The following is a 15,048-nucleotide window of genomic DNA, read 5'->3' as shown; positions in this document are numbered from 1 at the left end:
GGGCAGAAAAACTGGAAAAAATAAGAGATTGAGATAGATACAGAGGGATATGTGAAAAATCAAAAGAAAACTCTTATGGCAGCTGAAAGGGAAGAGGGAAGATGTGGGAAAAGTGTCAAACACTGCAGAGAAGTTACATAGTAAGAGGACAGAAGAGGTCGATGATAGGATGTACTTGATGACTTTGGAGAGAATGTAGGGGGTAAAAGATTGCATTGGGGATCTGAGGAGTGTGTGAAAAGGAAGGAGATTATGTAATCATAGTAAAGCTCCAGTTTCACCTCAAACCCATGGATCATTGTGAAGTAAATTATACTAGTCTTGAATTGCTTGGGTAACTGTCCCTGCCTTTCTTCTTTGCCTTACCTATAAAGATCAACTTTAATGCAGTTTTCAAAGCCCTGTTTCCTTTTGATTATCTGTAAAGGTATCAGATTTGAAGTCTTGAAAAATCTTTCCATCATATCTGTGGTAAAGGCATGATGGCTGAATATATTAAAGAATACTAATCTTTTTCATCTTTTTCTTTTTTTCCCCAGGAAACAGTTTTTCCATCCCAAATTACTAATGAGCATGAGTCATTGATAATGGTGAAGAAACTTTTTGCTACTTCTATCTCATGTATAACATATCTAAGGGGCCTGTTTCCAGAGAGCTCTTATGGAGAACGCCATTTGGATGGTAAAGTTTAACTCAGTGATTATCTTGGCTTTTGTAGCTTTTTTCTTTACTTGGTAAGAGTAAACCTTTCATTTTTCACAGAGTGTGCTAATTCCAAGTCATGAGCATGTTCTTCAAGATCAGTTTGCTTTTATTTATTTATTTATTTATTTATTTATTTATTTATTTATAAGTAGACTCTGAGCCCAGAGCAGAGCCCAACACAGGGTCTGAACTCACAACCCTGAGGCCAAGGACCTGAGCTGAGATCAACAGTCAGACACTCAACCGACTGAGCCACCCAGACACTCCTTCCTTTTTTTTTTTTAAAGATTTTATTTTTAAGTAATCTCTATACTCAACATGGGGCTTGAACTTACAACCCCAAGATCAAGAGTTGGTTGCATGCTCTTCCAACTGAGCCAGGCAAGCGCCCTTCATTTTCCATTTTAATTTAACTATGTTTAGTGGTTCTACTTACAGGAATCATTACTTCCTAGCTGGATACCAAATGACAGACTGAGAAGAAAATAAATCTGTATAGACAAGCCCAGTAATTCTAAACCATACCTATTAAAGCAGCAGCTGGATCAAAATCTATTTGGGCGCTGTAGATTTGCACTATTTTGTGCCTCAGTTGAGTTTGTTTTCTGAGGTTTACTTTGGCATTGAGGAAGTTTAATGCAGCCAGGTGAAAAACTCTTTATACTGTTGACACATATAAATATGCTGGAAGAAAAGCATATTCATGCCAAACCCATTTGTTGATTAACATGGAGAGACAATTATTATTCTAATAGTGCTTTTCTTTTCTCAATTGCCAGGTCTCTTACTTTCCTCTTTTTTATTTCTTGTGTCTTAAACTTATGATCTCATTTCCTTATATTACAAGCTGTTTCTGGCTCCTTTCCTTCTCTTGTATTGAAAGAAAAAAAATGTACCTAGGACTCTTCAATTTTTTAGAATCTTTTATTATTAGCTTTAAAAGCTGAATTGTGATAACAATTCAGAAAAATCTTGCTGATTTGTCACTAAAATGGGAACTATCATTTAGGAAAATAAATGTAAAGAGCTAGAAGTTTCCTTGTAAGATCATATTTTTCAAGATCTAACTTAAAGTTCCTCACATCTGTATTTAATGATATACCTTGGCCTCATTCCAATTTAATTTTCTTAACATTTGATTCTCTATACTAGCATCAATGAAAGGCATGTGGTGCTATAAATACAAAAACATGATATTTGCAGTCATGACAACTTCATTTGTGTCATGCCTTCTTTTGATCTATAGAAAATAAATCTGTAATTGTGAATATGTTTATATGTAGCACAGAGTTGCATTTCTCTTCATTTGGAACAGAATTGGGAAAAATTGGAAAAAGACATTTTTGGGGTAATTAATTAAGGGTTTATTGTGCGTCAGTCACTACCCTAGGCATAGTAAGGGGGTGAAATGTTAGAAAACAAAATTCAACCGAGTGCATTTGAAGATCTAATTGGTTTTATTCAATAATTCATGAATAGTGCAATATCCAATGTAGCAAATAGAAATAGTTCTAAGAAGCTGTACAAAATGGAAAACTATTATAGGCAGGGTGGGACAAGGAAGTCATTAGTAAAAGAAAAGTTTGTATCAGGCAGGGTCACCTTCTTTGGGCGGGTGGGGAAAAGGCAGGGGTCTATCCTGCAGATTACCTCACTAGGGTTGATCAGGAAATTCCAGATTGACTGGTTAAAGTTTACATTCCTGCAATTAAGTCTTGGTTTGCTCTTTGTGGGGGGCAAGTGTTTCCATTTCAGGCCCTTTCTCTCTCTGTCTCTGTCTCTGTTTCTCTCTCTGTCTCTCTCTCTTTCATTCAACATGGGTAACACTATTACTTATGGCTTTATTTTTTGTGATAATGTTAGTGGAGGTTATATGTTTCCCTCTCAATGTTTGTACTTAAAGTAGCATACATCATAAATATGTTCAGTTCTCCTATGTCACTCTCTTTTTGGTAATCTCTAAATATTATACCAATATGGAGTAATTTTCATGTATCTCAATAGAGATAGAGAAGACATCAATTTTAGAACAGGAAAACAACATGAAAAGGTGAAGTGACATGCAAAGTCATACCTGTATCAGTGATTGATTTTAGAGTGATCTAAACCAAAACTCTTAAAAAAATTTTTTTTGGGGGGTGGCGCCTGGGTGGCTCAGTCGGTTGAAAATCTGACTTCAGCTCAGGTCATGATCTCGCCGTTCATGAGTTTGAGCCCCACGTGGGGCTCTGTGTTGACAGCTCAGAGCCTGGAGCCTGCTTCGGATTCTGTGTCTCCCTCTCTCTCTGTCCATTCCCCACTCACGCTCTGTCTCTGTCTCTCAAAAATGAATAAACATTAAAATAAAAAAATGAAAAAAAATTTAATGTTTATTTATTTATTGTTAGAGAGAGAGAGAGAGAGAGAGAGAGAAAGCATAAGTGGGGGAGGGGCAGAGAGAGAGGGAGACAGAATCTGAAGCAGGTTCCAGGCTCTGAGCTGTCAGAGCCCAATGTGGGGCTGGAACTCATGAACAGCAAGATCATGACCTGAGCCAGTCAAAGTCAGACGCTTAACTGACTGAGCCACCTAGGCACCTCTAAGCTAAAATTCTTTTAATATGATTTTCCTGTTCTTCTCTGACTATAGTAAGGTGGTTGAATTTCAGATGGAAATTAATATTTGAGAATAATCCATGGGAAGAATTTTCGTCTGTATTTTCATTGAGAGGGAGAGAAATATGAGAGAAGTGACTTGAGAATTGAGGTACATGTTTTAAATTGGTTAATGGAAATGGTCTCAGTAATACCTTATGATTACTTGAAATTTAACAGAAGCAAAGAAGTAACACAAATTGATTTTGCAGCCAACTCAATTGTGCTGCATTGTAGAAGGGGAGACTGCTAGACTATAATCAAAATTGGAACTAAGCTAATCATCAACATAGAATTTATTTCTAAAGTAGATATTTAGAGATTCAAAATGTTTTTATAAGCTATAAAACTAAGTTATGCAAATAAAATAGTTAAAGGAAATATCCTTATTTAGCATGGACAGTTTTAGTACAGCAATCATTTAGTAGAGGAAAATAGACTGTGTTTCTATTTTTGTAGACCTCAGTTTAAAAATACTTCGAGAAGATAAAAAATGTCCGGGGTCACTGCATATTATCAAATGGTAAGTAATTGAAATTCGCAAAAGTAGAACAACATTATTTTTATCGTGGTTGAAATTACCCATAAGACTATTTGGGAAGATCATTTCCTTAAAACCATTTCTTTCTTCTTTCTCTTTTTCTCTTTCTCACTCTCCTTCCTTCCTTCCTTCCTTCCTTCCTTCCTTCCTCCCTCCCTCCCTCCCTTCCTTCCTTCCTTCCATTTCCTTCTCCTTCCTTCCTTCCTTTTTCTTCCTTCCATCTTTTTTTCTACAATTTCCTAGAAATTTATAACAATTATTTCATATAATTTTAAGATATTGATTTAGTTTATTTTTTGAAGAAAATGGACTTATACAAGGATAGAAAAATATTTGGCTCCTGAAACAAATATAACACTATATGTCAACTAAACTTCAATAACAAAAATTTTAAAAAGAGAGAAAAATAGCGGTCAAAATTTGATTACTCATCACATGCATATCAGTATCCTAAACATTATGGGAAGCAAAAAGAAAAATAAGATGTAGTTCCCTACCTTAAAATTGCTTACCTATTACTATAAAGTTCTATCAACATATTAAATGACACTGGGAGTTTTAAAAAAGTTTAAATGTAAGAGGTAAAATGATTACCAGTTTAACGTACCTCAAAGCAAAGAATATGCTGTACTGGATATTTTTTTGGCTTTTGCATCTGGTCCAAATTGACATCAAACATTTATTTCTTGACAGGATTCAAGGCTGTTTTGATGCTTTGGAAAAGAGATACGTAAGAATGTTTTTAAATTTACACCAAGATTAAAGAGTCATCTTTTATCCCTTAAAAAAAAATGTTTAGCCTTTATTTTGTTGTTGTGTAATAAGTGTACCATTGCCTACATTTACATTTCTGAAACAGTTTCTTTTTATTTTATGTCTTTGTTGTCTCGTTAATGTCTTGTTTTCATTAATTAGAAAGGAAACCCTCACTTTTCTCTTTTACATACTCATATCTTTTTGACCACAGAATTTCCTCTGAAGTCACTGGAAGAGATCCAGAGGATGTGGGACAGAGGAGACAAGAATCTGGCATTTAGCACATTGAATATGTTCAAAATAGTTGCGATTAAATTCACAGATATGAAAGGAAAAAATAGACTTGAATAATCAGTTTTTATTCTATGTTGGTTATTTTGTTAACTATGTTGGTGCATGTATATAATACATTCCCTCAAAATAGTTAGTATTGTAACTTGGAGTTTTAAAAAATGCAGCTGAATTTTAAGTGCATCATATCTTTCTTGCTGTCCAAGACAGCTATGAAGGGTGTAAAATTTAGAGGCCCTGGTCCTAGTCGAAGAGACAAGATGTATATAAATTAACCTTCTGCCTGTGTCCCCTCCTTTTCCCCATCTATATCTTCTTTTAACTTCCTCAATTCCTATTCCTTTAAGAAATTTTGAGGTGAATAAGCCTTACATAGGATTATTTAGTTGCACTCATACATTTCCTTTTTCACTGAACAGTTATTATTTATGATTTATTCAACACTGACCTGGGGGACTGAGGGATACAAAATTAAAACAGATATGGGATTGTGCACACAAAGATCTTCTAGACCATGGCAGAAAATACATGATATTCATATGCACGGCTGATGATCAGCCATGATACACTGGCCCAGCTGTGCCCGTTGTTAAAATATTGAAATATCAGGTGGTAAATAGCTGCTTCGCTGAGACCCAGAATGACCCCCACCATGGCGTCCCCCTCACCTCATCACTGTCTCTTTTGGGATCTCCCCAGACTGATTCATAATCTAGCAATTAAAAGGTTAACATCTGGCCCAGGGGGAGCTTCCAGGAACCCAGCTCCAAGGCTAAATTGGCATCCTTTCCGATTGGTCCATACCTGTGCCATATTGTGCTGTTAAATGTTTATTTTTTTTCATATTAGTTTGATATTTTTATGTAAAGATATCAGAAATATTTTGACTACACCTCTATCACAAGTATAAGTAACCATAATACTCATTAGAAATTGTTGCATGCTAAAGGAAAGATACTGATTGTTTACAATGGAAATATGGAAAAGGAGGGGTTATATCTAGTGAGGAGCATGAAGGAAATCTTCGGGAGAAAATGGCTTTTGAACTTTGAAGGCCTTTAGTATTTGGACAGGTTTAAATGGAGAATGCATACTGAATGGTGCTCATTCATTTTCCTTCAAATGAATTCCTTCCAACATTCTTCAGCATCCATCATTGACAGGCACTACAATATAGTTAAGAGCACAAGTTTTGGAATCAGTCTGAAGGAAATCCCATTTCTGCCACTTAACACCTTATAATCTTGGGCAAGTACCAGCATCTTGGTGCCTCAGTTTCTTTATATACAAAATGGGGATAATAACAGAACTTACTCCTTAAGGTTGAGAATTAAATGGACTAATCTAAAGCACCGGTTTTCAAATGTGAGCTTGCATTAGAATCACCTGGAAGACAGTTAAAACACACATTGCCAGGCTCTACTCCCCAAAATTTCTGATGTGAGAATTTGCATTTCAGATAAATTCCAGACGATATTGAGACTGCTGGTTTAGGGACCATACTTTGAAACCACTGATTTAAAATTTTAGTACAATGCCTGGCACATAATAAGCACTATGTAAGTGTTAACTCTTTTTCCTCCCTCCATCCCTCCCTCTCTACTTTCCTCCTTCCCTTCCCCTTCCCTTCATCTCTCCTTCCTTCTCTCCTCCCACCTTCTCTTATTCTTCTTTCCCTCCTTTCTTCTTTTCTTCATTCCTTCTCTTCCTCCCTTCCTTTCTTATCTATTTAGTCTGTGCCAGACATTGTACCTAAATCCTGGATGAGAGAAAAATGTGATTCCTCCACTCAAGGAGGTTACAGTCTAATGGAGTCACTTCTTAAATAAATAATTACAATGTTAGGTGTATTAAAATAGCAGTGTGATGTAAAAAGATTATCTACCTAGTTTGATGGATTTATTTTACTTAAATGACTACCTGTATGACTGAATCAATTAAATTTATTGTTTTGGGAGATTAAAAGACAACACCTTAGACGGATGGCCTAGATTCTTAATAGTATTTATATTTGCTTTTCAGTTGTTAGTATCTTAATTTCCTACTAGGAAATAGTTAATGTTGTTGGGTTTTTTTTGTTTTTTTTTTTTTTAGTTTTTATTTATGAGAGAGAGAGAGAGAGCACAAGCAGGTAAGGGGCAGAGAGAAGGAGAGACAGAATCGCAAGCAGCTTCTGTGCCATCAGCACAGAGCCCGATGTGGGGCTCAAACTCACAAACTGTGAGATCACAACTTGAGCCAAGATCAAGAGTTGAACATTTAACTGACTGAGCCACCCAGGTGCCCCAGGAAATAGTTAATGTTTTAAAATTAGCTTGAGTAGGGGTGCCTGGGTGGCTCAGTCGGTTGAGTGTCCGACTTCAGCTCAGGTCATAATCTTGCGGTTTGTGAGTTGGAGCCCCGCGCCGGGCTCTGTGCTAACAACTCAGAGCCTGGAACCTGCTTCAGATTCTGTGTCTCCTCCTGTCTCTGCGTCTCCCCTGCTCGTGCTCTGTCTCTCTTTGTCTCTGAATAATAAATAAAAATATTAAAAAAATTTTTTAAATAGTTTGAGTAAAGTCAAGTTTGAGTATCTAGAGATTTTGAAAGATGTTCTGTTGAAGATGATGATTATTTCTAGATGTGAAATTTTAGGTGATTTTACCCTGTTTTCTTTGCAGTTCCTATTGTGCTTAAATTCTTTAAAGTAAGCATGTATGTATTTTTAGATAGCTATAAAAAAGAGACTATGTTGTACATAGCCTCCTAATTTGTCTCCTTATTCCCATTTTCAATCCCCTACCATTCTAACCCAGTGTCCACACTACATTCTTCAGAAATGTGTCTGATCATGTCAATCTCTTGCTTGAAAATCTGCCATGGCTATGTATGTATGTATGTATGTTTTATTTATTGAAGTAATCTCTACACCCAAAGTGGGGCTCAAACTCACAACCCCAAAATGAAGAGTTGCATGCTCTTCTAATTGAGCCAGCCAGGCACCCCATTTCCATGACTTTTAAAATAACATTGAGAGTCCTTCACAGAGAACCTGTATAATCTGGTCTACACCTGCCTTTCCAAGTCATCACTCTCACCATTGCTAACCATAGTCAAGCCACACAAGGATTCTAGAACATGCCAAATGCCTTTTCTTTTTGTTGTAGTATTCTTTTTTGCCTGCAAAATTCTCTTCACTATCCATACCTTTTAGCTGGCTAACTCCAATGTATCTTTCAGGTCTCAGCCTAAATATTTACTTTCCCAGAGAAGTCTTTCCTGGCATACAACCCCCTACCCCAGCCTAGATTGTCCTTTTGTTTAATGTTCTCAAGCACCTCGTGATGCTTTGTCATAGCAATTAACACGATTGTAATGATGTACCTATCTGTTTGCTTTTTTGTTTAATGTTTTCTCTCCTGTTGGTCTGCATGTTCCTTGGGATCAGTAGCCATTTCTATTTTTGAATGAATGAATGAATATAAAGTTTCACTGTATAGTCTTAAAAATAAATTGTATGCAGTAACCAAAATAGCCACACAGTGTCACTAAAGTTTTATTCCTCAGGGTGAAATAGGTGAATAATTTGATATGAAATTATCAGTCCAGAAATTTTCTTTTAATTTTTTTCTTTTTTAAAAAATTTTAACTAGGTTCCATACCCAATGTGTGGCTTGAACTCACAACCCTGAGATTAAGAGTCTCATGCTCTACTGACTGAGCCAGCCAGGCGCCCCTGGTCTGGAAAATTTCTAATTTGTATTCTAGTTTTTAAATTTTTATCAGAGGCTAGATTGTATCTCTATCTATATATTGTATTACTCTTTCAAGCAGAGAGAATCTGTTTATAGTAATATATATGCAGGTAGGGCAAGGGGTTTTATAGACATACCAGACTTTAAAATTTTTTCTTTAGTAGATTAGTTTCAAAAGACAATTTTTTGGAGATACTTGTGGCATATTTAATGTTTAATAATAATGAATTATTTTGTGTATCTTTTGCTTCTTCAACTAAAATATAACTTTTAGAGAGTACAGATAGTATTTTTTTTGCATCCTTCCTCTCCCCAGCAGAACCCTATGTATGTAAATTTATACACATTTGAATAAATGAGTGAATTAGTATCCCTTTTTCAGATCTTCTACCCAAATCTTTGAACGTCTCTTAAATCATATTTTAATTAGCTTTTATTGAAAATAACAATAATATCTGTACAAGTATATACTAACAGTAGTTTTCTTTTCTCTTGAAGCTACACATGGCAGTACTTACAGTAAGTACACATTTAAAGACCAAGCCCATGTCTCTGTTGTCTTTTGGCAAGTAAAACATTAAAACAGTACTATCCCCACTTCTTCCTGAATTTATCTGTCCTATGACATTTTGGAATTAAAAAAAATAGAATCTGTCAGAAGTTTTTTTTTTTTTTTAATGTTTATTTATTTTGAGAGAGAGAGAGAGAGAAAGAGAGAGGAGGGAATGGGAGAGGGGCAGAGAGAGAGGGAGAGACAGAATCCCAACCAGTCTCTGCACTGTGATATGAGGCCCCAGCTTACGAGCCGAGCCGTGAGATCATGACCTGAGCTGATACCATGAGTAAGACGCTTAACCGACTGAGCCACCCAGGTGCCCCGAATCTATCAGAAGTTTTAATAAAAGATCACAAATTATGTATTTCTTAGGTATGTTATAATACATGGGGGGGTATATAGGATATACTGTCTGCTTCATATATTGGCCATCAGGATTTCGTTTTTAGAGTTACTTTAAAGACTTGGAGGTTTTTGTTTTTGCAGTTTTGTAGACTTTTTGGAGTTTTGTGCGCTTCTGGATATAACATGGTATGTATAGTTAAGAACAGAAAGAAAATGAGAAGATACTATTGGGAGTCTTAGATATTTGATTTACTTAAGCATTTTTAATTCAGTATTCAGTGAGGAATAATCTAGTAAGTTTCAGAAATTAAATGTTGTTTATTTTTCCTTAAACAGCTTTACACAAATCCCAAGGAACCTGAGGTAAGAACACACATTGAGATGTGATTATACTTTATATTTACATGTTTACCTGGGTTGAGGCTATTGATTATGTTATTAGCTTACTGTGTGAGCAGAGTAACTCATTATGAGCTCTTTCAGTGTGTTTTGTTATGAACTTCACCAATTATTTATTATGAGATTTTAAAAACTACTTAGGGGTATTAAAGAAAAAGCATAGAGGAAAGCCTATTCCCTAACATGTTAAAATTAAAAATCTCTGCCTGTATAAAATCACATTTTATTATTTATTTTAACTGATTCTGAATCCTTTCTGTTTGTGGCCTTCTGGAAAATATGGCAGAATTCTAAACTTTTCTCCTTTTTGCCAATTAAATTCTCTTCTTTTTGAAGAAATTTCATAGATTTTTACATCTTCTTTTATCTCTAAACGTCTTTCCTATCAAATCCTACTCATACTCAAGGCCAATTTATGTTCAAATCTCCCATAAAAGCCTCTTGGCCTATGCTGTTCACACTAATTTCTTCCTTCTCTAAATTTCTTTTCTAGCAAGACTTCACAATTTAACATTCTCAGTTGATTCATGTAGATTACTTTATCTCTCCAACCAGATTTTGAATTCTTTAGGACAAGTGTCTTATCTTGTATTCTGTGTCCCAAAGTGAATTTCATAGTCCTTGGCATGTAATAGTTCCTTGTGCTACCTTGAATGGCAGCTGTGGCAATGATACAGAAATGGAAGGTGAAGGCCTCTATTCTTTCTTTTCATTCTGTTCTCTTTACTTCCCTCCTAACTTTTTTTCCTTTTCCCGTTCCCTGTTCTTTGCTTTCAATTTTCTTTCTTAAGCCTATGAATTTAGCCTAACTGATGGCATTCAAGACTAAATTAAGCATTTTTAGTTTTTAATATCCTTTTTGGGGAAGATTATAAATAGCTGTTTTAGCAAGGTGGAAGAAAGCTGGTACATACAGGTGGGTAACAATTCCTCAATCCCCAAACTACTGCTTTTTATCTTTCTCTTATTTAGTTTCAAAATGCTTTTTTTTTTCTTGTAGGTTTGGAGGGAAGTTTCCCAAACTAAAACCTTCTGATAAATTGTTAATAAATTGGTCATTTTCTTAATGCAATTAATTATTTTGTTTTCTTATGTATACAAAATTCCTAGTCTGAAACCAGTGCTTTTGAGATAGTGAAATGCTGAATAAATTGGGCTTAACTGCAGAAAACTCTTATGGTGGAGGGTGTATGTGGGGGTGCTGTTAAATGAGCTTTGATACAAGTAAAATAATGAAGTTAGAAAACAAAAGCTTATAAAATGAGGTGCTGAACTATCATTTATAACCCAGAAAAGATATTTAATATTTTGAATGCTTGCAGATTGTTCCATATAGCACTGATCCCTAACTTCTGTGTGTTCATGGCACACTTTTGATTACTAGAAATTTTAGTGTCATGTTTGAGGGTATTAAAAGACTCAAAAGAAGGTGAAACCAGTCAGCAGTAAGTACAGTATAACTACGGAATAGCAATGTTCATAATGCCTAAAAGTATCCATGGGATTGCACTATTTTGTAGTTGCTGTTTAACGTCAAGCCACTGATACAACTACTTACCTCCTAATCTCATTTTTTTATATACTCACAAAACCACATTCCCGCATAAACACAGTCTTTCTTTGGCATTTATCTGATATTGTGCCATGTTTCTTGATTCATATCTATAGAAGTATATTCTTCCCTAAACAAAACTAAACAAACAATAGCAATATTAATATATACCTGAGGCAAAAGCATTTTACACATGGATTAAAATTTGTAGTGATTTTGTGAAGAGTCTCTCATGGAATAATAGTTGCGAACCTCTGTCTTAAATAAGTGTGCTTACTCAATCCAAGGGCCAATGGAGTTTTGTACAAAGTTGTGGTGTTCCTATACTTGCAGTTTTGTTCTGGTTGCTCCATTTCATGACAGAGATGAACTGACAGAGATAACTAAAATAGTGATGAGGTATAGTATAGCTTTCCTATAGACACATGCTACAAAATATGTGGAGAGTATTAATAAGATGTGTAAACCAAAATGTGAATATGTTAAGAAAAGGTTTACACGACTTAATGCATGATAAAACTGTAAAGAATGGCTAGGTTTCAGGGCACCTGGGTGGCTCAGTCAGTTAAGTGTCTGACTTTGGCTCAGGTCATGATCTCACAGTTTGTGGGTTCGAGCCTCGCATTGGGCATCTTTGCTGATGGCTCTGAGCCTGGAGCCTGCTTCAGGTTCTGTGTCTTCCTCTCTCTGCCCCTTCCCAATCATGCTCGGTGTCTCTCTGTCTCTCAAATATGAATAAACATTAAATTTTTTTTAAAAAAAAGAATGGCTAGGTATCTTACTGTTTCACCGTCTATTCCTATGTGCCTATTGAAGGTGGTCAGCATCCACTTTTAATAGATTGCTTCAAGAACTGAACTATATGCGGTTCCTGTTTCTATTTTGCTGTGCAGAAGCTTTTTATCTTCATAAGGTCCCAGTAGTTCATTTTTGCTTTTAATTCCCTTGCCTTTGGGGATGTGTCGAGTAAGAGATTGCTACGGCTGAGGTCAGAGAGGTCTTTTCCTGCTTTCTCCTCTAGGGTTTTGATGGTTTCCTGTCTCACATTCAGGTCCTTTATCCATTTTGAGTTTATTTTTGTGAATGGTGTGAGAAAGTGGTCTAGTTTCAACCTTCTGCATGTTGCTGTCCAGTTCTCCCAGCACCATTTGTTAAAGAGACTGTCTTTTTTCCATTGGATGTTCTTTCCTGCTTTGTCAAAGATGAGTTGGCCATACGTTTGTGGATCTAGTTCTGGGGTTTCTATTCTATTCCATTGGTCTCTGTGTCTGTTTTTGTGCCAATACCATGCTGTCTTGATGATGACAGCTTTGTAGTAGAGGCTAAAGTCTGGGATTGTGATGCCTCCTGCCTTGGTCTTCTTCTTCAAAATTACTTTGGCTATTCGGGGCCTTTTGTGGTTCCATATGAATTTTAGGATTGCTTGTTCTAGTTTCGAGAAGAATGCTGGTGCAATTTTGATTGGGATTGCATTGAATGTGTAGATAGCTTTGGGTAGTATTGACATTTTGACAATATTTATTCTTCCAATCCGTGGGCAGGGAATGTCTTTCCATTTCTTTATATCTTCTTCAATTTCCTTCATAAGCTTTCTATAGTTTTCAGCATACAGATCTTTTACGTCTTTGGTTAGATTTATTCCTAGGTATTTTATGCTTCTTGGGGCAATTGTGAATGGGATCAGTTTCTTTATTTGTCTTTCTGTTGCTTCATTGTTAGTGTATAAGAATGCAACTGATTTCTGTACGTTAATTTTGTATCCTGCAACTTTGCTGAATTCATGTATCAGTTCTAGCAGACTTTTGGTGGAGTCTATCGGATTTTCCATGTATAATATCATGTCATCTGCAAAAAGCGAAAGCTTGACTTCATCTTTGCCAATTTGGATGCCTTTGATTTCCTTTTGTTGTCTGATTGCTGATGCTAGAACTTCCAACACTATGTTAAACAACAGCGGTGAGAGTGGGCATCCCTGTCGTGTTCCTGATCTCAGGGAAAAAGCTCTCAGTTTTTCCCCATTGAGGATGATGTTAGCTGTGGGCTTTTCATAAATGGCTTTTATGATGTTTAAGTATGTTCCTTCTATCCTGACTTTCTCAAGGGTTTTTATTAAGAAAGGGTGCTGGATTTTGTCAAAGGCCTTTTCTGCATCAATTGACAGGATCATATGGTTTTTATCTTTTCTTTTATTAATGTGATGTATCAACGTTGATTGATTTGCGAATGTTGAACCAGCCCTGCATCCCAGGAATTAATCCCACTTGATCATGGTGAATAATTCTTTTTATATGCTGTTGAATTCGATTTGCTAGTATCTTAATGAGAATTTTTGCATCCATATTCATCAGGGATATTGGCCTGTAGTTCTCTTTTTTTACTGGGTCTCTGTCTGGTTTAGGAATCAAAGTAATACTGGCTTCATAGAATGAGTTTGGAAGTTTTCCTTCCCTTTCTATTTCTTGGAATAGCTTGAGAAGGATAGGTATTATCTCTGCTTTAAACATCTGGTAGAACTCCCCTGGGAAGCCATCTGGTCCTGGACTCTTATTTGTTGGGAGATTTTTGATAACCGATTCAATTTCTTCGCTGGTTATGGGTCTGTTCAAGCTTTCTATTTCCTCCTGATTGAGTTTTGGAAGCGTGTGGGTGTTTAGGAATTTGTCCATTTCTTCCAGGTTGTCCAATTTGTTGGCATATAATTTTTCATAGTATTCCCTGATAATTGTTTGTATCTCTGAGGGATTGGTTGTAATAATTCCATTTTCATTCATGATTTTATCTATTTGGGTCATCTCCCTTTTCTTTTTGAGAAGCCTGGCTAGAGGTTTGTCAATTTTGTTAATTTTTTCAAAGAACCAACTCTTGGTTTCGTTGATCTGCTCTACCGTTTTTTTAGATTCTATATTGTTTATTTCTGCTCTGATCTTTATTATTTCTCTTCTTCTGCTGGGTTTAGGCTGCCTTTGCTGTTCTGCTTCTATTTCCTTTAGGTGTGCTGTTAGATTTTGTATTTGGGATTTTTCTTGTTTCTTGAGATAGGCCTGGATTGCGATGTATTTTCCTCTCAGGACTGCCTTCGCTGCATCCCAAAGCGTTTGGATTGTTGTATTTTCATTTTCGTTTGTTTCAATATATTTTTTAATTTCTTCTCTAATTGCCTGGTTGACCCACTCATTCATTAGTAGGGTGTTCTTTAACCTCCATGCTTTTGGAGGTTTTCCAGACTTTTTCCTGTGGTTGATTTCAAGTTTCATAGCATTGTGGTCTGAAAGTGTGCATGGTATGATCTCAATTCTTTTATACTTATGAAGGGCTGTTTTGTGACCCAGTATGTGATCTGTCTTGGAGAATGTTCCATGTGCAGTGGAGAAGAAAGTATATTCTGTTGCTTTGGGATGCAGAGTTCTAAATATATCTGTCAAGTCCATCTGATCCAATGTATCATTCAGGGCCCTTGTTTCTTTATTGAGCGTGTGTGAAGATGATCTATCCATTTCTGTAAGTGGAGTGTTAAAGTCCCCTGCAATTACCACATT

At 36.0% G+C, this 15,048-nt stretch overlaps 1 protein-coding gene across 6 annotated transcripts in view; it reads left to right on the top strand.

The window, feature by feature from the left end:
• Window positions 1-15,048, top strand: part of HORMAD2 (HORMA domain containing 2) — a 90,740-nt gene that overhangs the window by 14,509 nt on the left and 61,183 nt on the right. For 5 of the 6 annotated variants that reach the window (XM_007082533.3, XM_042961465.1, XM_042961463.1 and 2 more), the window contains exons 3-7: window positions 540-681; window positions 3,798-3,861; window positions 4,573-4,609; window positions 9,159-9,179; window positions 9,898-9,924. In XM_007082533.3, the coding sequence (XP_007082595.1) occupies window positions 540-681; window positions 3,798-3,861; window positions 4,573-4,609; window positions 9,159-9,179; window positions 9,898-9,924 (291 nt within the window). The remainder of the gene's footprint in view (window positions 1-539; window positions 682-3,797; window positions 3,862-4,572; window positions 4,610-9,158; window positions 9,180-9,897; window positions 9,925-15,048) is intronic. The other variant, XM_042961464.1, reaches the window with a different exon arrangement.

The sequence above is a fragment of the Panthera tigris genome, chromosome D3 (genome assembly GCF_018350195.1).
Source record: "Panthera tigris isolate Pti1 chromosome D3, P.tigris_Pti1_mat1.1, whole genome shotgun sequence".
Lineage (NCBI taxonomy): Eukaryota > Metazoa > Chordata > Mammalia > Carnivora > Felidae > Panthera > Panthera tigris.
The sequence above is the reverse complement of the archived record's forward strand: the minus strand, read 5'-3'. Positions and strand labels throughout refer to the sequence as shown.